This window comes from Brienomyrus brachyistius, chromosome 17 (genome assembly GCF_023856365.1).
Source record: "Brienomyrus brachyistius isolate T26 chromosome 17, BBRACH_0.4, whole genome shotgun sequence".
Classification (NCBI taxonomy): Eukaryota; Metazoa; Chordata; class Actinopteri; order Osteoglossiformes; family Mormyridae; genus Brienomyrus; species Brienomyrus brachyistius.
Genome location: NC_064549.1, coordinates 23,137,300 through 23,162,218, shown reverse-complemented (window position 1 = coordinate 23,162,218; position 24,919 = coordinate 23,137,300). Strand labels below are relative to the sequence as shown.

General features: G+C 48.5%; 2 protein-coding genes across 4 annotated transcripts; both read right to left on the bottom strand.

Annotated features, from left to right (window-relative positions):
* Positions 1–11,948: 11,948 nt before the first annotated feature.
* dynll2a (dynein, light chain, LC8-type 2a) lies at positions 11,949–17,491 on the bottom strand. Of its 3 annotated transcripts, none has more exons than XM_048981772.1 (3): positions 17,349–17,491; positions 15,208–15,347; positions 11,949–14,762 (listed from the first exon to the last, which is right to left on the bottom strand). In XM_048981772.1, the coding sequence occupies exons 2-3, from the start codon at positions 15,337–15,339 to the stop codon at positions 14,625–14,627; spliced, it is 270 nt and encodes an 89-aa protein (XP_048837729.1). In that variant the 5' UTR covers positions 15,340–15,347; positions 17,349–17,491; the 3' UTR covers positions 11,949–14,624. The 3 variants fall into 3 exon arrangements, with proteins under 3 accessions (XP_048837729.1, XP_048837730.1, XP_048837728.1); XM_048981773.1 differs by having other exon boundaries at positions 15,208–15,344; positions 17,349–17,470; XM_048981771.1 differs by lacking the exon at positions 17,349–17,491 and adding an exon at positions 16,179–17,329.
* Positions 17,492–19,600: 2,109 nt separating this feature from the next.
* Positions 19,601–22,194, bottom strand: srsf1a (serine and arginine rich splicing factor 1a). Its single transcript, XM_048980934.1, has 4 exons — positions 21,790–22,194; positions 21,116–21,294; positions 20,776–20,948; positions 19,601–20,585 (listed from the first exon to the last, which is right to left on the bottom strand). The coding sequence occupies exons 1-4, from the start codon at positions 21,978–21,980 to the stop codon at positions 20,391–20,393; spliced, it is 738 nt and encodes a 245-aa protein (XP_048836891.1). The 5' UTR covers positions 21,981–22,194; the 3' UTR covers positions 19,601–20,390.
* Between the last annotated feature and the right edge of the window lie 2,725 nt (positions 22,195–24,919).

Sequence of the window (24,919 nt, the reverse complement as noted above, 5' to 3'; positions counted from 1 at the left end):
CTCAGCGTGCTGTGATAAGGAGATAAACGCCGGGATCACAGCACCTCTGTGCGTACACATGCCGCACCCACGTCTCCCTGAAGAAATGTGGTCTGTCTGACTCCTGACAGGTCAGCGTCATCTGGCCAGACGCCTCTGCGTTCGGAGACTTTCGCCATGCTGGGATGATGGGCGGCCATCTTAGACTCGCTGCTGGAGGCTCAGGAAAGAGGAGGAAGGTGGCAAAGAGTGACTGGATCGATCTAGTCTATGTCTGTTTGTTTCTTTAATGGGAATATAATGAGTCCAGGGACTAGAGGTTAACTGGAAGCATGGCTAGTGACCCAAACGGAGCCTGGATACGGTACAATTCCCCTGTGACCCCCCCCATCCCCACTGAGGCTTGACGCACAGAGCGGAACGTTTGGAAACTTATTCCAGGTGTCTTTAGGGGACAGAAGCAGCAGATTCACGGTGGGGCCGTGAGGTTCAGCGCCTGGGGAGGATGTCACGTTCCACACACTGAGCCGGACCTTACCCTCTACCCGCCTGTCCCCCCCTCCCCACTGCCTCTGCCCGCCTGCCCCCCCTTCCCCACTGCCTCTGCCCACCCCCCAAGCCAATCTCTCGGTTTGCCAATTTTTGCTCCTTCTGTCCACGCCAACTACAGCCGTCCACCTTTGTTGCTTCCCACAATGCAATTCGTCTCCCTCATGTTCAGTGCATACTTCACTGCCAGGTATCTTGTCTCAGCATGCACTGGGTGGCAAACCACCTACAGCGAAATGTCATAATCTGCAGAACAATGCTAATTCATAACGTAAGATTATGCCATGACCTGCTCAGACATGACATCCTTTTCCTTAAGTAATTAGATCATTACAAAGAGCAGAAGCAGCAGCTGTGGATCTGATGTGGCATTACCTGTGTCTGCATCTCAACATGCCAGAAAGCTCAAGGCTGTCAGCTGATTCAGTGCCAGCAGGGCCACAAATGGCGTTCTCTAGGAGATTCGAGTCTCTCATCTCCACCGGGGCAGAGAGATTCGAGGCCCTGATCTCCCTCCGGGGCAGAGAGATTCGAGGCTCTGATCTCCTCTGGGGCAGAGAGATTCGAGACTCTGATCTCCTCCGGGGCAGAGAGATTCGAGGCTCTGATCTCCCTCCGGGGCAGAGAGATTCGAGGCTCTGATCTCCTCTGGGGCAGAGAGATTCGAGGCTCTGATCTCCTCCGGGGCAGAGAGATTCGAGGCTCTGATCTCCACCGGGGCAGAGAGATTCGAGGCTCTGATCTCCTCCGGGGCAGAGAGATTCGAGGCTCTGATCTCCTGCTGGAGGTGAAGGCTCTGTTGGACTGCCATCGCAGAAGCACTCACCTCAGAAACAGCACAGCCCCCGCCCCTGAGACACAGCCTGCCGATGATCTGGGACCCTTTTTGATGAAAAACCAGACTGTAGCGGGGAGGTGCAGGGTAACGGGGTCTGTCAATAGCCATGGGCCAGGGAGGGTGTGCCTGCTTCTATCAGTCTATCCGTCATGTTTGCTTTGCTGAGTGCGTGTGGCCTGGGGTTCGAGCAACATTTCGGTCTCTCTCCGTCTCCTTCTGTCTCTCTCTCTCGCTCTCTTAGCTGTTCATATGTGCATATGTTTCAGATACATGTAGGTTACTCTGACACATCTGAGCCCCTGCATGCAAGTTCTGCCTTCACATCAGGGAACAATTTATTTCTAACTGTCAAGAGTAATTTACTGCTGTTCCAAAGTGGCGATCCAGGCCCCCATTTGCATGGTGACAGCAGTGGGGTGGGGAGTGAGCTGTCTGCCCCAGCTGGTGTCAGACTGCCCTCGGGGGGGGGGGGGGGCAGGCTGCAGTACCTCCACCTGGCCCAGCAGGGCGGCGCGACCCCTCCTGAGGCGTGGCTACTCCCCCTTACAGGCACGCTCAGGAAAGCCACAGGGAACATCAGCACTGCATCTCTGTGTTAGTGCCTCTTAAGGCATCACTGTGGTATCTGACCAGTCAGGCGTCCTCAATGTGGGGGCAACAGCCATCCTCCCCCCTCCTTGAGGTTTCACTCTCTTGTTTGATGGTTCTGTCTGTACCAGCTCAGAGTACAGCAGGCGTTCTCTTGCAAGATTTTAATGTGTGTCTGCTGCCTCGGAGTGATGCACCATGATTCTGGGGGTGAGGGTCTGTTTCCTGCAGTGGCCCCAGTCATATGCGTGACATCATTTCTTAAATTTCAGCTTTTCCCAGTGCATGCTGGGAAAATCATAATCTACACCAGGCGTTGCCAACTATTTTTCCCCAAGGGATATATATTCCCTCCAAAATTCCATCAGCAACACAAAGTCAACCTCCACTGTGGGTCATCTAGCAATAAATTTTGCTTTGGGGGTTCAATCGCACAAAGCAGATTCAGCTGTGTTTCGGTCCAGATGTGGTCCTGGTCTGGTCTGCCAGTTGGTGACCACTGATCTGATCATGTAGGTTAATACTTGACGTCCTCCTCTGTCAGCTGTCTGGGCTGACGAGCTCCCCAGGGAATGAAGGAAAGACCTAGAGGTCACTCATGTCCTGTGGATGCCAGTCAACACCTGAGCTTCCCTACGGGAAACCTCCATGCTCTGGGCCAGCCACGATGGGAACAGCGCTCTGTAGAAACCAGAGGAACCCACAGTGAGTCGACAGTGCCCACCACAAACACTGGAGAATGAGAGCTTTGTCACCAAAGACTTCTCCTTTTGCGCAGGTGTTCTGGGGCTCCTGGTCGAATGATGAAATGCTGGGCCACAGCCTCAATGTCAGCAGCACTGCCCGTGAATCCGCCGTCCATCGATCCGGGTCGGCACATTTGCATGGAACCATGACTGTTCAGACTGTCCTGCAGCTTCCTGGAACACAATGTAGCTCTCATCATCACAAGCAGGTCCACACTGATGCTTTTGTTGGGGTATTAATGATTACACGCGATCTGGCAGGGATAACTGCTGATCAGCATCATCCCACCTACTCACTGGCACCACCTAGTGAAGGATGAAGTAAATGTAGCACTGCCTGGACTGAGAGGGCATAGCGTGCATTTCAGCACCTGCTGTAAGCTAATTGCATTATAATACAATAGGCTGTCTTTCGGGGACCTGATTGGTGTGCAGGTGTGTGGCAAGGAATGCATGGTAATAAAAGTGAGGTTTTTATGGTTGACTGTAGAATCATTCACGAAACTATGAAGCGTTTTTAAAACGTGAGGAAAAGCCTTTTTTGCGTATTTCTCAGCCTGTTTTGTAAATATTTCGGACTCTTTTTCCTTCCAGTCAGCTGACGTCCAGCCAGAAAGGCAGCCTAGGGAAAGGATCTAGAACCTTCATAAAGCCGTACAACGTAACTGCTGCCGCACATACATGGGCTCCTGTCTGCTCGGAAGGCAACATAAGGTGCGGCACTTTGAGAAATAAATCTTCCTCATGCGAAAACTCCACAAATACGTAAGAAAGCTGAGATTGCAGCCCATCCATTACCCTCTGGGCCTGATAGCTCGGTAAACATGCCTTACAGTCCTGCTATGGGAAGCCGGCAAACATAAGCACACCAAAAGGCTCTCCGCACTTAATGAGCTTCAGCTGAATGAGCTTTTGTTTAATTTTTTTTTTTTCGTACACCAAAGCTACTCCATCTTTTCTGATGCTGGGTCACATGCAGCAGCTGCCCATGTGTCTGTTGTTTTTGCATGAAGTCATACGACCGTACACTTCCCCTCTCAGGGAGCCGGCGACTCTTCCTCTCTGACACCCCAGGCAGGGACGGATTACGGACCGGGCCAGCGGGGCCGCTGCCCAGGGGCCCTTGGGGTGCAGGGGGCCCATGGGGCCCCTAGCCCAAAACAATTTGCAACGCTTATCAACAATGTATTTTCGTTTGTCTATTTTAGAGGGCCTACATTCTTTGATCCTCTGCCTACAAGGGCCCCTGACCCTATAGGGAGGGCGTTTGGCTGCCAAGGGCCCTTGAATTGTGGTGGTTGTGGTGGTGGTGGTGGTGGTGGGGGGGGAGGGGCCCTCGCGAATGTTTTGCCCAGGGGCCACACAACCCATAATCCGTCCCTGACCCCAGGACCCTATAAGTAGGAAACATCGCTTCGGTTTTGTTTTGGAATCCTATGGTGGAATTTAGGTGGCCCTCAAACTGCCAGTATTTTTCTGCTCTTAGTGTAAATATCTCCTTCTCAGTTTCTGTCAGTCTCCTTTCATGTGGTGACAAAAAAGGCTCCTGTCAGGTTCATACGGCTTCTGAGCTTCAGTTTGAAAATATGACATTTAGATAAAGGCAAAGAGCCACACTGGCAATCATGTGGAACGACCAAGCATTAGACACAATCCGCACACCAGGAAACAAAGCCTGGTTTATTACCTACAAAACAATGGCCACTGTTATTTGGGGCAGAGTTCTTACCACAATATGGTAAAATACCGAAACTGGGATGGGCCTGCAGAGTGCGAGTAGGGAACACGTGGTGCGTGTGGGAGTGCGGTGCCCCAGAGAGAGCCGGACTCCTGCAACGCCCAGGGTTTCTCCAAAGCCCAATAAGCAGGAGAGGCCCTCATCGTTAACATCTAATTTCCTGGAGGACAGGAGGCCACATCGCCAGGGAAAAGGGACGTGGGAGGGGGGCACACGGGGGAGGCGCTGGGCTTGCTAGGAGCTCATTCTCCCAGAACTGCGCCCAGCACAGGTGTCCTGACTAGAAAATGACTACCCCCCCCCCAACAATCAACCCCCCCTCCTCCCAGCAGTCAGAACACAGGTATACAGCCAATGAACAGGGATCAGCGGAGCCTTTCCATTTGGCGGAGGTCAAGGTGTTTTTTGAGGGGAGGGGTCAGCGGCATGTGACTCTGAGTTTTAAGTCCACCCCCCCCCCCCACCACCACTTCTGCCCTTGTCTCCTTCTCCATTAAAAATGCAAAGGCAATTATCTGCTTGACTTGGTGGGGGATTCGGCCCCAGGACCAGAGAGGCCTCATTAATGCACAGTCACGCAGTGGGGCCAAGCGCCTGGGCACTGGAACACAGTGCGGAAAAGAAAACAGAAAAAGAAAAACACACGCCCCACGTTTACGGCGGGTTACGAAAGTGTTCCGAAGAAAAAGTTTAGTTAACTTAGAAACATACCAGGACAAATTTAGAAGACATCATCCGGAGCTGAATGTGCCCTGGACCCCCCAGGCAGACAGTCATGTTGATATCACTGGACCCATTATTAGGTTCAAATTATGCAGCTGAAGAATCTTCTGGGGGCTACAAATACTGATGCATTTTGGCAGGTAATGAACCAGGATCAAATGTGTTCAAGCCCCCCCCCCCATCTGCACTGGCTGAGAGGCCCCTCCTCTGGGCTCACAATTCAGGTCCCAAACTGGACCAAGGCGGGTGAGGCAACCTTTCCTGTGAAGATCCTACAGTGAAAGCCCTCTGCAGTGAGGGGACCCCACTGAGCCTTTTGGACGTACCAAAAGTGACAAATTCATGGTGCATTACGCATCACGGTATTTTCGTATCACAATCCATTTCCTGGTAAGGCGGCCATAATGCACCTGAGGATTTGGCTCCATGGTACAGAGATAACGTAATTACCCACGTAGCATTGCTACCAACTTGCCATCATCAGTGGTATACACAGCAGAAGGGATTCAGGTTCAAATTCATAACACACTTTTGATTAAAGCGTCACATGCAGTAATCAAATTAATAATGGCAACATTAGCAGTCAGTGCTAACGAAAATCCAGTTAATTTATATGACCCTGGATGACACGTGTACATTTTGGGCACATCATAGCTGGTCATGGTACCATGAAACAGAGAAATTGAAAATGGGAAGCGGGTAGAGAGATAGAAAATACTTCCTGTTGGTATGAAAGTGAACAAAAATTATTATTTACCAGAAAATGCTAAGCAGCCTACAATTAGCGAAATCAGGAACATGCAAATAGGGTGACGGGGAAAACAAGATGGAGATTATCGAGACCATGGTCAACTTTTCCCCTCAAACGTGTGATGGAAGTTGTCTAATTGCTGGGGTCCAGCCGTGATGGGATGCCAGTCTCCAGGTTCAGTGCCTCAGACCCTGAGGCCTAAATGAAGTGGGTTGTGCCAAGTGTTCAGTGAGGGAGGGCAGAGGAGACATTTCTGAAGGCACCCATACAGCAGCCACACAGCACCAATTCAGCATCCACACCATGCCCACACACCACACGCACAGCACCCATACAACACTTGCACACTGCCCGCACAGCACCTGCATAGTGCCAGCACTGCGCCCACACACTTTCTGTACAGTGCTGATATAGTGTCTGCACAGTGCTCGCACAGCACCTACACAGTACTCACACCATGCCCACACTGTGCCCACACGCTGCCTGTACAGTGCTGATATAGTGTCTGCACAGTGCTCGCACAGCACCTACACAGTACTCACACCATGCCCACACTGTGCCTGCACACCCAGTGCTCATACAGCAGCCGCACAGAACCAATACAACACCCACACAGTGCCCACGCCGTGCCCACACACCACACGCACCGCGCCCGTACAGCAGCCGCACAGTGCCCATACTGTGTCTGCACACTGCCCACACACATTGCCATCACACATCACTTGGGCCACCTGTCACTGCTAACGATCATAACGATCATGTGGTCCAGTTAAAACTGTATTTCAGTCCAGAAACAAAAATATGGGGCAAATCATGTGCCATATTAGTTTAAAATGGGACACAGCATTTTGTTTTCAATACAGGACAGTGCTGTAAAATAGAGGATGGGTGGTAACTCTACGGTCTGCCATCTGGGTGACCCAGAAGAACCCCTCAGGCCTCAAAAGCCTACAGACCGGCGCTAGCAGTTCTGTTCCTACACCGACTTTTGAGACCTTTTTATTTTGGCTGTAAAAACCGGCAAGTGTAAAAAGTGACAGTAGGAATGCTGTCCGTTAGTGCCAAGATTATTCATCTGTCAGCAATTTATTCAGTGACAGTAGCTGGTTATCTTCAGATGTATATTTTTTTGAGATGTGTTAATGAATTACAGCCTGAGTGAGGAATCAGCACATTTCCCCATTAGCTGCAGCCCGCTCTGTGCGAGGGTGGGCCCAGCCAAAGGCACTGTCGCCCTCATGCCATGCCAGCGCCCTCCCCGGAATTAGCCCGTGCTCAGCGGTTAACGACATGAGCCCTCATCAACTACAGCACATCCTGACAGATCAAATGCTAGCAGATCAAATGCTAGCAGATCAAATGCTAGCAGATCAAATGCTAGCCGCTGGGTATTTAAAGGTGCTGTTTAATTTGTTTTAGCTATTATCTGTGACTTAATCAGTTCTGGAAAGTTCTCAGTCTGGATTGTGTTCGTCAGCTGTACCTATTTAAAAACACCGCCTGTTAATTATAAGCTTAAAGTTACGGCATGCAACTTCAGTTCAGGTAAAGCTCTGTTCTGTATACTTCCTGTTACATTGTTCTTTGCTGCCTCTGTGGAAGGTTGGGGTGAAGGGGGGTGGGGGGGGGGGCTGGATAAGGCTGCAATCACACTGGAGAGCCAACATGCAGCGGCCGACCACACTGGAGAGCTGACATATAGCAGCCGATCACACTGGAGGGCCGACATGCAGCGGCCGATCACACTGGAGGGCCGATGTGGAGCTGCCGATCACACTGGAGAGCCAACATAGAGCAGGTGATCACACTGGAGAGCCAACATAGAGCAGCTGATCATACTGGAGAGCCAACATAGAGCAGCCGATCACACTGGAGAGCCGACATGGAGCAGCTGATCACACTGGAGAGCTGACATGGAGTAGCCGATCACACTGGAGGGCCTACATGTAGTAGCCGATCACACAGGAGAGCCGATGTAGAGCTGCCAATCACACTGGAGAGCTGACATGGAATGGCCGACCACACTGGAAAGCCGACGTAGTAGCCGATTACACAGGAGACCCGATGTAGAGCTGCCAATCACACTGGAGAGCTGACATGGAATGGCCGACCACACTGGAAAGCCGACATGGAGCAGCCGATCACACTGGAAAGCTGACATGGAGTAGTGGGTATGCCCCACAGTTCGGGGGAAGTGGGCCGTCCTCCTGGACAGGCCGATCCAGCAATAGGTGACAGTGAGCTGGTGAAGTGGGCAGGCCATTGACCCCGAGCCCCCTGTTCCAGAGAGCAGGTCAGCGCCTCATCGCACTCACTACGCTCCTCTGACCATCCCTAAAATCACGTTACCTTCAACAGTGGGGGGCATCCTGTTTTGGGGGGTGGGGATGTGAATGGTCACAGCGGGGGTGTCCCTCTGCCCGTCTGCTGCCCGGAGCTCCAAGTGGACCAGGATACCAGCTGTCCCGGCTCCATTCCTGACCTTGGAGGAGGTTCGAGGTGATCTTAGAAGTTCCTCAGGCAAAAAAAATGATGTCATTTACGAAAGCCCTAAGCACTGTATAAGATCTGCAGGTGTCTCTCATCTCCACGGAGACCTGCCATGACCCCTACCCTTCCCTACCCATGTACCAAGAGGAGGGGCGGACCAATTTCAAATTGTACAAGCTTTATCCTCATAAATGTACGACGTGCAGATTTTTGCAGAGTAAGGGGAGCCCTCGGATTGGCCAAGCTTTCTAAAACCAGTGCAGACACACCCGAGTCCTGACTTGCACGCCCTTCACCGTGAGACAGACCTCAGCTCTGACTCCTTGAGACCCAAACGGCACGGTGCCACTTTATGGATTTGTTGCTCAACATCACATGCCTACACAGTCTGGATGCTGCCTCAGATAAGGCCGGCCTGCGGGGGTTGGGGGGGCAGCCACTCACCCGAGACGCCAAACGCCAGGTTGTGCAAGGAGCTCGCATTCCACGCCTGTTCAAGCTTCATCGTGCATTACGTGGTGAGGTGCACCCTGCTAGCCATCGCGGCTCGAGGGCCGTCAGCCGCACCAGGGGGGCTACGGCTTTCCAGAAGCCGTCCTGAATCAAAGGAGGACCACGAGAAACTCCCATAATCGCGAAAATCCCATAAACCAAAGCCCAGTGACAGGGTTACTGCCTTAACCTTGACATTCACTTACTGGGAAGCAAAAAAACTGGTTTGGCTCACAAGACCATGAACAATAAAGCTTGGCTGAGATACTGTGAGCGTATGTGTATGTGAGGATGGGGGAGGGGTGGGGAATTGAGGGCAATTAACCCTGGCTGAGGTGTGCATATGTAACACAATTATGCACACAAACAGTGCTTTCTAATTCTGAGGCTGTCCAACACGCTACATACCGGCAAGGTCACACTCACACAGCAAAGGTCTATGCACCCAGACATCCAGCCCCATCACAGACCATGTTCCTACTGTCATTGGAGGAAAAATCCCGATAATGAAACAGCTACCTTTTCCGCCGTGGGGGGGGGGGGGGGGGGGGGTCATCCTACTTCTGTTAACCAGTTAGCTTCCCAGGATCACCTTCTATTCAAGAACATTAGCATTATTTGCTTTGACGATAACTGGATCGGGGGGGGGGGGGGGGGGGGTTCTGTCACTTCGCGAAACAGGGCCCCCAAAACAGGGCCCCCAAAACAGGGCCCCTGAGGCGAGCTGGTCCAAAAGCATTTCCGTGTTCTGAACATGAGAGGAGCTGCCGAACTGCCCCACCTTGTTTGAGGAAAACCATTAGTGTGGGTATAATAGCTCAGCCGTGACCCACAGAGGGCTAAACACCCCCCCCCCATAATGCCCACTGCTGTCCCAGGTGCAAGGACAGCCTGACCTGAAAGTGAAACCCTCAGCAGACGCCCCAGGCGGGTCAGGGCTGTAAAGGCCCCGAGCAATGTCTGACATTCAGCCACAAAATCCTTTCTGTTAGTTGCTGGCTCGGCCACCTGTCTGCAAGGCACTTGTTCGGCCAGCCGTCTGTGAGTCGCTGGCTTGGCTACCTGTCTGCAAGCCGCTGTGAGCCGCCCACCCAGCCGCCTGTATCTGCAGGCCGCCCATCTGCAGACTGCACAAACGGCTGCCTGTCTGCGAGCCGCCCACCGAGCTGCCCGTCTGCAGGCTGCCCACCCAACCACCCATCTGTGGACCGCCCATCTGCAGACTGCCCACCCAGCTGCCAGTCTGCGAGCTGCCCACCCAGACACCCGTCTGCAGGCTGCATATCTGTGGACTGCCCATCTGCAGACCGCACACCCAGCCGCCCGTCTGAGAGCCACCCACCCAGCCACCCATTTGCAGACCGCCCATCTGCAGACCGCCCATCTGCAGGCTCCCCACCCAGCCGCCCATCTGCAGCCTGCCCATGTGTGGACCACCCATCTGCAGACCGCACACCCGGCTGCCCTTCTGAGAGCCACCCACCCAGCCACCCATCTGCAGACCGCCCATCTGCAGACCACCCATCTACAGACTGCCCATACGTGAACCGCCCATCTGTGAGCCGCGATCCCGGCTGCTCATCTGGAGACCGCCCAACAGGCCGCCCGTCTGCAAGCCACCCGCCCGTCTGCAGACCGCCCATCAACGGACTGCCCACCCATCTGCAGACCACCCACTTCGCCATCCGTCTGCGAGCTGTCCACTTGGCTGCCCATTTACAAGCTGTCCACTCAGCTGCATGTCAGCAAGCCGCTCGCTCGGACCCCTGTCTGTGAGACCGGCTCCAAACCCCAGTAACAACACTCTGCCTCGGTTACAAAATCTGAAAGAAATAGGTGTCTGGCTAACCACAGGTGAGAGCATCCAGCATGACTCGGAGGCCTCTCACCGATAAAACGGTATTAATAGAAACCTTGGGATAATCTTTAACTCCATGCTGGTTTTGGGGAATCCCTGTCCAGCTGCAGGTGATGCCCCCTCTCATTTCCTTGTTTCCTGTATTAACTGCTGCCGTGTTCGATTTCCCTTCCGAGATCTTGATAAGGACACCGAAAGCAGCCGCTCCAGCTCACCTTTGTGCAAATTCAAACTGAGCCATGGTCATGGATACGACCTTCAACGGTGCACCATGAACTCTCAGCCCCTGATGACATTGTTCATGGTCCCTCAACCGAGCTTGGGATATATGAGATGAATCAAGCAAAACAACAGGGGGCGTAATGATTAGGAGACGATACACGGGGCAACTTTTTGAGCAATGTCACTGACCAGTGCGGCTTGGACATTTTCCCATTCATATTGGGCAATAAATTTCTATCTGAAAAACTTCGACTGGTAGTGGGCAACTTCTTGCAGTTATCCAGATCCAGACAAGTTACCTTTTGTCTCACCTGCTTGGCAATTGTACAGCAGCATTGCTCAAAAAGTGTATCGCTACCTTAAGAACTTAGAAGGAACACATTTGAATGAGCTACTAAACCGGTTATCTCAAGCAGGGACTCACAGTTGAATGGATAATTGTGAAAGTTATATATTTAGACAGGTAGGTGTAAGCATGTGTCATTTGCAATTTGTTAGGTGAAATAATTAAAAAGACACAATATAACAGGACAGAGAATTCAGCACCAGTTGGCTCCCTCATACCTTCGAGTGTTAAGTTTCGTAACCCCTGTTGTGGGGGGGTGAGTACAGGTCCCTGACTTGGTGCCATGTCACACCACACTCTGGGAACTGGGGCTCCAGGGCCTGACTTTGGGGAGACCAAGGTGGAAAGGACACCACAGCATCAAACCCAGGTGGCCCACTGTGTACATAGTTCACTCTCCCCCACCCCCTGGCTGACACCTCCCACAGGCCTTCAGCACACAGGAAGCTAGAAATGCTTCTCTCGCTAAACATTCGCTTGCACAATACTTTTATTGGTACAGAACAACATATAACTGCTGTGTTTACAACCAGATTTAGCTCACACCTTCTGTGTGTTTATGATATTATATAAAAATGCAAGTATTACTGCACCTCCAGCGCTTTCCGTGAAGAATGAAATACATAAATGTCAGCACATATATTTTATTAATTCCACTTTGAAAATGCAGAGATAAGTGCAGCTTTGACAAGGATTTTCAGAATGAAATGGCGTTAGGGACAATAAGCAGTTTAAAGACTTCAAACTTTAGAAAGAAATCACGTCGTAAATGTGATCACATGTATGGGAAATTCTACCTGGTGCGGCGAACAGAAAGATAAGGACACCTTGCCGTAACTCCAAAACGGAACGTTAACACTTACTGCATACACAAAATATACTACAATTATTGTTGCGGGTGGTCTTGCATGCAATTGGAGTTATATCATTTTAACACAAGAGTCAGTGGTTTACAAATATTTATTAGTATTTATACAATTTAAATGTATTGAATTCAAAATCAATGAAGCTAGATTTCCCCCCGATTCACCAATTCACAAATTTGTTCGCTGCAGAAAAAAAGAAATATGTTTAGAAATTACTATAGCGGCATCTTGTGGCCATATTTTAATACTAACTAAAGCCACGGAGGGGCGACGGATAATGTGCTATCCATGGCCACCAGGTGTCGCAGTGGGCACGCAACTACATCTACGACCAGGGGCCTTCGGCGCTCAGTCCACCGCGGAACACCCACAAGCGGCATGGATGCATAAAGGTCAAAAAATGTGGAGCACGAAATTAATAGATAGCATGTACGCGTCCGTCATCTTCAGAGACGCCAATTAGAGAGCGTATTAATGTTAATTTTCATTTAAATGATGGGCATTATGGTTGATTGTCACTACAAAGAAACACCTAGCCTTCCAAAATCAGCTATAGTGCGAGACTCACCTGAGTGATCTAACCTTCTGTAATTGTGCAAATAGTTCATTCAGGATTCAACACAGCTGCTCACATAAAGCCCTATCGGCAGTTGCCTACTTTTGTGGAATATTTCCATGACAGAAAACACACTTCAGTTTGGCAAAACAAAGTATGATTTCTGTGCGCTTATCAGAAACTTACGCACATTATAGTACTACGGCGGCGGAGCAACCCGTGGACAGTGCCCATCAAACGGATCGTCTGCCCCAGTAACAGACAGACCAAATGCAACCAGTCATTAATGATTTGATATAATCGTCCTAGGACCACCTTCATAAGTGTTAAGGGATTCCCCAAAAAATATGATTGTTTCGCCACAGTCCCCAATTGGAACTGGTGCCCGCCTAATAAATCCACGTTTGCCCCATGATGGCATCCTGGTAGCGGTTTATCCACAGTAGCGAGTCTTTCTATACCATAAAACAATGAATCTCCACGGAACATCCCGCACCGGCTGTCTCCAAACCCCCAAGTCTGCCCAACATTTATTCTCGTTTTACCCAGCTGTCGTCAGGACCATACTTGCAGGACATACTAGCTTTTGGCTTGCTTTCAATGCCATGGTGGTTTATTACCAGGACCAGATTAGACACTTAACGCACCTGATACCGGATGTCAAATGCTCCGTGAGCGGACGATCCGGTGTCGCTGAGTAACATCGGGCAATCGTTCCTGAAATATTCAAAGAGGCTGCAGAAACGCCGAGTGTGGTGGGGAATGGCAGTTTAACCCACCTTCGATCGCTGTGCAGGTATACTGGCGCTAATCTGTTTGATATAAGGTTATCGAGGTTTACCGTGCGGGCGTCTTACCCAAAAAACACCCAATAGCTTTCACCGTGACCAGACATCTTTAATGAACGAGACTCATGACACGTTCTTACACGCTTCCCCGTCACACCAAAAAAAAAAAAAAAAATTTTTTAAAAAGTGAAATGCAACAAATCCTGGAACAGAAATGTGAGGCACATACAAAGTGTACAGACAAACATTAACAACCCTAGTGGGATACAAAGACCATCAGCTGGACCCAGAAATGTGCACAAATGGGGACAGAAAAGAATTTGCGGAGGCGACCGCAACAGCAATCTACGTGTCTTCAAGTTTAGCACCCGTTACATTAAAACGCATGTATTCTACCCTTAATATTTCTCAAAAACTAGATTCCCCAACAGGCAGACATTAAATAGGCGCCAGTCCCTCATCAATGTGCAAAATTGTAAAAGCATGGCATAGCACTGGAACCTGTCAACTACTTCTCGACCATTAATATCTATTTTAATAGCTTATCCCATAATAAATACTCGACTGTGTGTGACTGGTACGCTACTGTACAAACACCCCGTACCTAAAAATTAGCCTAGGGGTTAATAATTGGGAATTTAAATAAAAGACCCAGCACCGCAGGGCGATCTCCCATCTCAGACGTTTATGCAGCATCATGATAGAATTCTGGGTATGAGATTACAGGACACACAGGAAGCCATTTTGAATGCATGTGAGCATTTTAACAAGTGACCCTATAAAAAGGTCCAGCGGTCCACCCTGAACTGCAAGTGGACACAGTACCACAATCCCGCCATAGTTACCACAGAATGACTCTTTATTACTCAAAAAGGCCACCTGAAAGCAAGAGTGCAATATAGTTAATACTACAGCATGAACAAAAGTGTATTTTTCCCAGCCAACTATAGGATGTTTACTTCAACATTCACATTTAGTTTTATATACAGTCCATGCAACTGCCCACAGTTAGTCTTTTCTTTTGTGCGGGGGGGGGGGCATTGGTGAGCCATCAGCGCGTTACAGTCCAGCAGCTGCCGGGGGGGTGGGGGCACTCAGCCAGACTTGAAGAGCAGGATGGCCACCTGCCCCAGGTAAAAGTAGATGAAGTGCTTGGTCTCGTGGGTAACGTAGCTTCCGAAGTTCCGACCCACAATGCAGTGCCACGTGGGGTTGTACTTCTTGTCGAACTCCTGATGTATATGAACAAGAGGTTTGAACGAACATTTACAAAACAAAAAAAAAAGTACCCCAGCAATGTTTTACACAATCGGCCATTACGACAGACTGGACAACAGCTTGGTGCATGTTTAATGTACCACGCAAGGCTGGACTTGCATAAAAATTTAACTCAGGCATATAGGTGCCAATGTCATTTGATGACAGTTAAAATCCCTAAGACATGCTCACACCATTCCTGGGGGGAAAACATCTGTTGTATAAAATTTATCTGTGGTAAATGCAAGTCCTCACCCGACAGCTTCATCTACCAGCACACAAACCTCAAAATAAAAAATTTGGAAAAGCCAAAACCAGAGGTCAAACATCCAGACCCATCTCTTTGCTGTTACCCCTAACCGCCACTAGGGGGCCCAGGATCAGGTCCATTAGCCTCTGAGGTACCAGCCTCAGCCTTACCTTCTTGATGTAAGCAGCGATGTCCTTCTCGATGTTGTACTTCTCCATGGCCTGGGTGGCACAGTCCACAGCATCTTGCTGCATGTCCTCAGACATGTCAGCATTCTTGATCACCGCCTTCCTGTCAGTCATCTTGTCTGCTACGCCAGGGAGGATCCGCAAAGACACCTCAGTCAAGTTACGCTCAGACGGACAAGTGAGACCCCGGCCTCCTGTGCCCAGAGTCCATCTCCAGCCAGCAAAATGCGGCTCCTCTAATAGGCTGAAATTCCTTCCATTTCTCAGTCTGTCTAACTGAAGCATGCGAGCATATCACAGACCCAGCAGCTCCAAACAAATATAGTAGGAGCAAATATACCTTTGACAATCTGTTGAGGTCTCTTTATAAAAACCTTCATAAGCATTCAGTGCAAACAGCTGGAAGACTGTTGCCAAGACCAAGTTATATTTTCTTCAGCACCTCGCCAATCATGACAATATGTATTAATAGCCACTAAGAAAACACCAGGCAGGGCTCATAGCAACCTGAACACCATTTAGGCATGAAGACTTGTTCATTCTGCTCTACTGGGATACAGAAGCCTGGTTCGCCTTAACACTGGCAGCAATTTTACTCACAAATATACAAAATATGGTTCTGCCAAGATATGAACAGTTACTCAACACGGTTACATCACGGATGGTCCCAATGATGACCTTTCCCACAAGTTCAAAAGCCACTCAGGGCCTTTGTTTTGCAATTGCATGCAAACTGGCCCTCTTATCACACACAGGCTACCAGTTAACACCACTGTCCTTGGTCACAGAATGGAGGCGCTAAGCCAATCCATTAATATGATGATTTGTAACCATGGTGCAGGAGGCAAATCTCACACCACACAACCCCCTCCCCCACAAACCTGACATTCTGCCTCTCCATGATCTGATTTTAAAGATTCATCCAGCAACACTAGGGCCGAATGATTACTTACGGCAGTCTATCCCATAGAAGAGTGAATAATCAGACAGATCTTTATGGAACCTCTCAAAGCACATCAATGTTCTGTGGATACGCTTCAGCTACTGATTCGAGCACCATCCTCTGGACATCACCAAGGGCCGCAGCACTAGTAAATCTCCACAGGACCACTGCGTGGACCGAGTCCAGGCCTTTTTTGAGAGACTTAATTTAAGGCATTGGAGGGGGGAGGCGTTCAAGAAAAGCACCGCCATCCTGGCTTTTACAGTGCCTTGCCAATAAGAGCGCTTAAAACACCTGACCAGGAGTCTTACTGGTATTTAAGCAAGAGCTTAAAACACATGACCCGGGGGCAGTAAACTGAACTTCCGGTGGTGCACTAACTACTTTCGCGTTAACTACCTTACCGCGTCACTTAAGTTAACACAGCTGACATATGCTTCGGGTGGGTGGGAGAAGTGCATTCATTTTCAGAAAAATATCAATACGCTTACAAGTAGCCATCTAATAATAGCGTTTATTATACAAAAAAAAAATGTAACCAAAGGCATATCAGCGATTAGTACGCACAGTTCCACCTGTAAGCAAGTCGGAGCGTGTTTATTCCTAGAGCGTCCTAGGCGTTCGCAAGCGAGCATCGCACTAAACATGTGTCAGCGATAATGGGACCGGCACATCCGAGGTTATCCGCATCACAGCCGTCAACTGGAGTAGACGCACACTTAATTACTCTCATCCCCCAATACAATATTACATTCTCTCTATGGGCTAAATTCACTTACAGACTGAAATAAAGCAGGTATCAGAGTAAAACGGCGCATGCCAGTGGCATACAAATGAGCCGGTCGTTGAAACGTCAGTACTTAAAGTGTCACGTTATGGATCTTTATTGCAACTTTACAAAACGGCGTCTTTATAAAAGAAAGGAAGATAAACGGCAAACGCCATTGCATAAGGGGGCGTTTAACGTGGGCACGTACTCTCAGCAGCTCACTATTACATTTATTACAGCGACGCCAGTTATTTTGTCGCTGCAAAACGGTGGGGGAAAAAACTACTTTTCGATCACCAAAATACACCACTAAAACCTTAAGCACGCGTATCTGCACAATGCAATCCAGCTCACCCCTGGCTGATAATTAACGACCTACTCCACAGCAACACAGTCCCACACCTAGCTCACCTTCGTCCGCTTACCGCCTTCGTACAAAGTGATTACCAGACTCCCGTTAAATGCACAGATCTGATCGTCGCTGATCTGCGGGTTTCTGCCCAGTTAAAGCACTCCCCCCGCCCCTCAGCATGCCCCCCCCCGCCGCACTGCCGCACGGCGCGACGCCTTCCATTGGCTGAAGCACCGACTCTCCCCGCATGCCCCGAGCGTTTTCCACTAGCTTCCATCTGGCCGCGTCTTATTTCGTCCCACAATGCACCGGGATAAGGGGGCGGGCTGGTGTAGATGTGGGCCACGCCCTCAAAGATAGAGAGGGAGGAGCGATCACCTTGCTGACCTCCCAGGGACGGGACGGCGGGCAGTGCGCGTTCTTTCTTCTCATCCTCCGTAAGTAGCCCAAGCTTCGAGGAAATGGCCTGCAAAGCGGTGAGCTCTGGTAGGTTTTTGACCGATTCGCATGAATCACTAAACCAGAAGGGCCAGAATGCAAGTGTTAAGCCCTTTACCGAGTCAGCGACTCGTTACCCTGGATGGGTAAAGGCGGGGTCTCTAGGAATCACGTTATTCCCCGATGTTTACGCAGGAGCCCCCAAAAATCAAATCTTCGGTTCCTTTGTGCCAACCAGAAAATATTACTTTAGTATTGGACAGGCAGATGACAAGCATACTGTGCCTACATCAGACAACACTGCAGAATATCACATGTCGTTTCACAAAAAAACACATTTGTAGTTTCTGTCACACAGTGATACAGGCTTGCAGTAATAAAATGTCATGTATTCCTCATCTTATTTTTCAGGTATAAATATCTTTTCTTTGGCACGTTTTCTGATCAGAAGTTAGGACTTGCCTTGAAAAGTCAAACGATTCTACAAGAAACCATAGTGCCTGGCGAAGTCCCACACGCCGTCCGCATTTACTTGTCATTCGTACTTAGGTGGGAAAATACAACGGCGGAACTGGCAAATCCACCAGTGCAGCTTTGTACAGCGAGCAAATGCATCACCATACAATTTCATTGCTTTCACAGCCAGCAAAGCAATTAATGAGCCACAAAAAGATCAGACACTTGATCTTCTACCAAAGGAAGCCTGGCAAACCTTTAATGAGGAAATACCAACCTGCTACAGCTTGAGTTAATTAATAAACAGTTCGTTAGTCTTTCATACAAAGTGCAGCTGGACTGTGGTGTCCATACATTTTGAAAGAACCGCCTAACTTGCGTACGTTAAAAGCCCAGAGCTGTTGAAACGACAAAGCTAAAACATTCTATGTGTATGCTTTTTACTGTTCCTCTAAGTGTCTGTAAAGCACTTTGTAAACACTGTGGTTAAAACAGTGCTATATAAATAAGGAGTGACTAAAACACCAGCCACAAAACAAACACAACTGACAAGAAATTGTGTAAGTAAACAAATCACTCCCAAGCCATCACTGTTATATACTTTCAAAATTTTATTGAAGGGTAAAAAAAAAAAAAAAACCTGCAAAAAGGCAAATCATATTTTATCCATGACTAAAAGCCACACCCCAAGAGTTAAACTACAGGCTAAATCAGCAATGAAGCCCCAACCCCCCATCCTGATTCCCCATGATTTACCAACATCCTCATTGTGTATTCCATCCAAGGAGATTCATCCAGCCTCCTGGTCCTCGATTTGCTCCTCACACAAAAAAGCAAAAGCCAAATCCTGTCACATTTGCAGCTCCTTGAAAATAAAAAATAAATTTTAAGTCGGCCAATTTCAAGTTGTTTTACAACTCCGTATTTGTGGTTTGTCGAGGGGGGAATCCACTCCTACGGTTCCCGGTAAAATGATCCCGCTCCACGCTTCCATCCATCCCTATCCTATCCTGATTATGAACTGATCCAAGGATCCGGCTCCAAGGATTGGGATCCAGTGAGCCACTCCTCCAATCCAAACCTTTAAAATTCCAGCAAAATCAAAGAAAGGAGGTGAGTTAGAGTCAGGACTAAACCAAAAACAGCCACTTATCTCTCACCGTGCGTCCAGGAGGAGATCATACGGCTGGTTATAGGTTTTATCTGAAAACGCCAGACAATGATCGGCTCCCAGGCAACGCAGTGACAAACCACACAAGTAACTTGAACACACTGGACCAATGTCATCAAGTAAACATACATGCTTAATAGAAAGGCTGCAGTCACAGCTTTCATACAAGCTTAAGGAAATCATGAACGACATTCAGCCTCTAAGAAAACTGATGCCTTTTCAGGTCTTACTACATCAATGCTACAGGCACTAGATTAAAATGCTCCCGTTTAATTGTTTTTTTTTTTTAAAACTAAAACCCTGCCTGATGGTGCAAAGCATGACTACAATCAAACAAGGACATGCATACTTAGCAGTACTGATCAATGGGACAAATGACATGGTGTTGGGGCAACGTACAAGTACAGCAAAGCATGAGTTATATACTGTCACACAAATACAGGAGATTGTTTTAAAAATAAACTGCCAAGTATTTAATAGGTCACTGAAGCACTTGCCATACCATCGGCTCCTTTATTGATCTGACTGTTCCTCGTCCTCCAATTACGCTTTTCCTAATATGAATGAACTGTGCTTCACAATCCTTTATTCCAAAGCATTCTTTAATCCTTCGTCAGATGTCTATAGGAAGACACATCAAAGGGTAAAATAAAATACATTTTTGCAATTCAACTCCCACCACCCCAAACAGAACAAGCATGGTAGCCATCCACAAAGTTACAGAAATCACAGCTTAAAAGTTCACCATGAATCGGAATAAGACCAACTTTCACTTGGAATAAATCGAATGGGTGGAGGACTGAATTAAAAATGTACCAAATAGGACAAAACAAGAAGGGGGGGTGGGGGGAGGAAAGGTTGGGATAAGCACCATAAACCTTATCCTATCAAACGAGAGCAGGGACAGGGAGAACACGTAACAAACTTAAAAAAAAAAAACACAAAAGGGTTAAAACAAAAAAAAAAGGAAGAGATTGTTTACAACATGTGGATCCACCGAACATAGCAACGGATGGCAAATGGCCGGCAGCGGACTCTAGGTGCGTGAGCGAGAGCGGCTGTGCCGGGGCGAGTAGCGGGGAGAGCCTCTGCTCCGGCGTGGCGAGTAGCTCCGGCTGCGACTGTTGCTTCGACTGCGGCTTCTGCTCCGGCTGTGGCTGCGTGAGCGTGACTGCCCGTAGCTTGGGCTCCGAGGGCCATCCACCTTCACACGTATGTATGCTGTCTCACCCTGTGGGGGGGAAAATCAAGCTTCCGGTGAATCAAACTGCCATCACACATCAACCGCTGTCTCAGCACCCCACTCCCCAAAATTACCACACTTACACTGCTCATATTGCACGCACCAACTCTCCGCTTACCTCAAAACAGACACACAAACTCACTGCATGCGTATCCAACTAGTCCAGCGTCAGACCCACCTCATGTGACCGGAACTTAGTGTTATCCAACTTTCGGACAGCGTAGGTCATGTCTTCTTTGCGAACAAACTCCACAACACCAGTGCCGTCGCGGAAAACGTCTGCGTAACATACATCACCTGCTTCACGCATGTGATCCTTAAGGTCCTGCCAGCTACCGCTCGGCGGGAGGCCTGCAGGCAGAGAAGCCAGGAGTCACACTGCGGCCGCCTCAAGCAAAACCAGGTTACACCTCATTCTTCGGCATTCCACCCTGATGCAGATCTTCCAGAATTGTGCAGACTGCATCCAACGAGGGAATTACAGCCGACAGCACCTAGACAAACATGCAGCTCCTTACCTGAAACTATTACTCTGTACTCGGATCGTCTGGAAGGGGGTCCGTAGCGTCCCCGGGGGGCACCTATGCCTCCGATGCCCCCTCTGCCGGTACCCCTCCCACTCCTTGGAAACTCGACGCGCAGGCGATAGCCGTCGTAGTCGTAGCCATCTCTCCCGTGCACGGCATCTTCAGCGTCTCTGAAAGCGTGAGGGACCGTGTTACACTAAGGGAAACCCGGGCAATCATAACCAGCGCGGACCTCCTACCCAGTCGACCGCGCTACAGACCAATGCTACCCACATCTTTAATATTGGCATTTGGACACACCACGGAGCCTACGGTAACTAACTACCACAAGAAAACACAGACATGGATCTATGAACATATCTTTGATTTTATAACCATCAGCATGAATCACACTGCCGTCCCAAATACCACTTGTAACCATGGCGATGGATGCAGTCGGTAAATAAAGCCAATACAAAGAGCAAGGTAACTTTAAAACAAGCGGCGAATACGTCGACTAGCGCAATAGTGCTATAAATAGGTTTTTAAAAAGCTGCAAGGTGCAGAGGTGCGGCGGCTGCGTTGTGCATCCAGATGCATCTGAGCGAAACTTTGACTTGTTCTTCCATCTTGGACGACTAGGCCTGGCTGGCTGGTTACGGAGTTCTGCGCAGGTGGCCGACTACCTGGGGTCTTCAAACTCCACGAAGGCGAACGGGGGCCCTCCTCGGCGATTTTTCAAGTCGATGTCCCGAATGGCGCCGTACTTGTAAAACACGTCCTCGACGTCCTTGGTGCGGATGTCCGGCGGCAGGTTCCCCACGTATATTCGGCAGTCGTTGTTCCCAGCAGGGCCTCGAATCACACCGCCGGACATTTTTTACGTGTTGCTTTTCGGAACAGCGCCAGATACGAAACCGTGAACTTTTTCCAAGAATCCCACAGACCAACCGACACGTCGACCCCCAAAGTTACAACAAATTAAACTACCTGCCTTTGCCTTCTAACCGCGTTATCTGTAGCTACAACAAAATGGCGCCGATGTCCTGTTTTTGAACCGCGGTGTGCGTGGGGCGGAGGGACACCTTAAAAAGGAACGCGTCCGACAAAAGAAATAGTCCCTATACCCGCGAAATACAGTTACAACCCACTTTGTTTGGTATCTATTCACCTATATATATATGCGATGTATGTATGTATATATATAATACATACAATACGGATAATTAACAATCAAACACCAACCTTTGTTTAAACAGTGCAACCTATAAAATTCAGAAGTACAGCAACACCTCATTGACCTGTTTTATTCCGCTATCAGCGAGCGCAATGTTCTGCGATTGGCCCAGCGTGTTCCCGCGTACATAAACATGGGCTCGAGATGCCCTCCAACTAACCGCGCTCCTTTCATGTATCGTCTGTCTTGTCCGATTTCTGTTATTTGATTTATTATGGAGCACTTGTAGTCTACAGAGATGCAACAAGTAAAAATAATCATGTATTGTAATATAGTATTATTAACATTCTTATTTTTGTGATAATAAAAACAAAAATAAACAACCCTTTCATCTAAGAAACACTAGAAAACTGGAAATTTATTAATCTAATACTGAATTGAAAATTGTTTACCACGTTAGGTAAATGCAAAATATATTTTTTTAATTAAAAATTAAACGTGCTTGTTTTCCTCCGGCAGCCTGTCCTGTCCTGGATAGACCCATTTCCCTGCAGCACCTTGTCCAGGAAAAGCAGCTGAAAGGTGCATGGATTAAATTAAACAGTTTAAGATATAACTGGAAAAGAGTGGTGTTCTTGAAACGAGATGGAAGACTGTAATAGGAGAAAGTAAAAAACAGAAAGCTAAGTGACGGATGTGTGGCTTAGTGGGTGTCAGCAGCAACGAAGCACTCCCACACAGAACAACAACAAAAAAAAAGAATTCAGACTAGAGTCTGGATTTTAAATATTATTATTTGTTACATTGCAAAGCTGTACAGACACTGAAAGAAAGCGAAAAATCTAGCGTTGCCAACTATCACGCATCTGCCGTGACATTCACGCTCACGCAAGAGATCTTACGGCAAATTTGTGTTATTCCATTATAAACCTAAAAGTAGCTACATCAAAAGCGTTGGGGTAGTTTGCAGACTATTTACAAGGTAATTAACTGATACATGCATGTAAATGCGTTCGAGTCTCCGCCTGGGTCACATGTGTGCGGAGTTTGCATGTTCTCCCCGTGTCGTCGTGGGGTTTCCTCCGGGTACTCCGGTTTCCCCCCACAGTCCAAAAACATGCTGAGGCTAATTGGAGTTGCTGAATTGCCCATAGGTGTGCATGTGTGAGTGAATGGTGTGTGAGTGTGCCCTGCGATGGGCTGGCCCCCCATCCTGGGTTGTTCCCTGCCTCGTGCCCATTGATTCCGGGATAGGCTCCGGACCCCCCGCGACCCAATAGGATAAGCGGTTTGGAAAATGGATGGATGGATGGATGCATGTAAATGCGTGCGCAGACTTGTCTCTAATTAGCCAGCCAACTAACCCTGAAAATGCAAACGTTTCAGTCTATGTTGGACTTCCTTCAGTGCCAAAGCAGCACCCATCCGGGTTCGGTGCTTTAACGTTTTTCGTTAATATCAGGTCAGAGATCATTCCTCCAACTCACTGTTTGCTTTATATGTCTGAAATTCCATCCATCCATTTTCCAAACCGTTTATCCTACTGGGTCGCGGGGGGTCCGGAGCCTTATATGTCTGCAAATGAATTAAATAAATGTATTTTTTGGTACAGATTTTTTCCTCCAGATACATGACATTGCTACGGGTGTATGTTTCACCCCATGACTATACAAATCTTTTCATGGGTTGGTTTGAACCCAAATTTATGTGCAATAATAATCCATTTTCATAATTAATTGTTCTTTGAAAAAGATACATCGTCGACAAATTCCTGATTTGGAATAGCATTAATGGGTGTGCGGTGGTGGAAATTTTACTTCATGTTAAATGCAAATGTATTTTCTACCTTAACAACCTACACCCTAATTGCTTAAATGAAGGAATAGATGTAACCTGTTTTCTGTGATATAATCTTGTCTCTTTACATTGGTGTGTCCCACCCCCAGTGTGAAAGCTAGTACTTATATACCAGAATGTCTATGATATGTGTTAGTGTTATGTAATCATATTAACCTAAAATGTTTGCGATGGCCTTATCTGTTGGCAGTTGGCTTCATGGATGTTCAGTCAAGCCCCTGCTCAGTGGGTAGGTGCACCCCTTATAGTAACCCACGCATAGGGTGACCCAGCTTGCATCCAGCATTTTGTACCGAGGACAGTCCAACTTGGACAGAAACGTTTGTACTTCTGCAGGATCAGATTTGTCTTGTTCTGTGTGTGTGTGAGTCCTCCCTTGCCGCACAGAAGCACATCCCCTGACTCCCGCACCAGAGAAAACACATGAAGTACAGTGTAAGACATAGCTCAGCCCTAATGAACTGTGGGTCAGCGCGTTAAGCCTCTGTGCCTGTCATCAGAAGGTCACTGGGTTGAGCCCCAGCAGAAGAGACACATCTGTTGAGCCCTTGAGCAAGGCCCTTAACCCCCCCCCCCTCCAGAGTGTTCAAGGGGTTCTGGATAAATGGCAAAACCCCAGACTTCTCTCTCAACTATATAAGTCGTAAAGTGCTAGCAGTGTTTCCTGCTAAGACATAGTGTTTATCTCTGTGACAAAATGCGATTCCACTTTGTATTCGACTTGGGTACTAATATATCAGTCGCGTTAGAACAGATTTGCGATGTGTTATTGCGCATTGTAT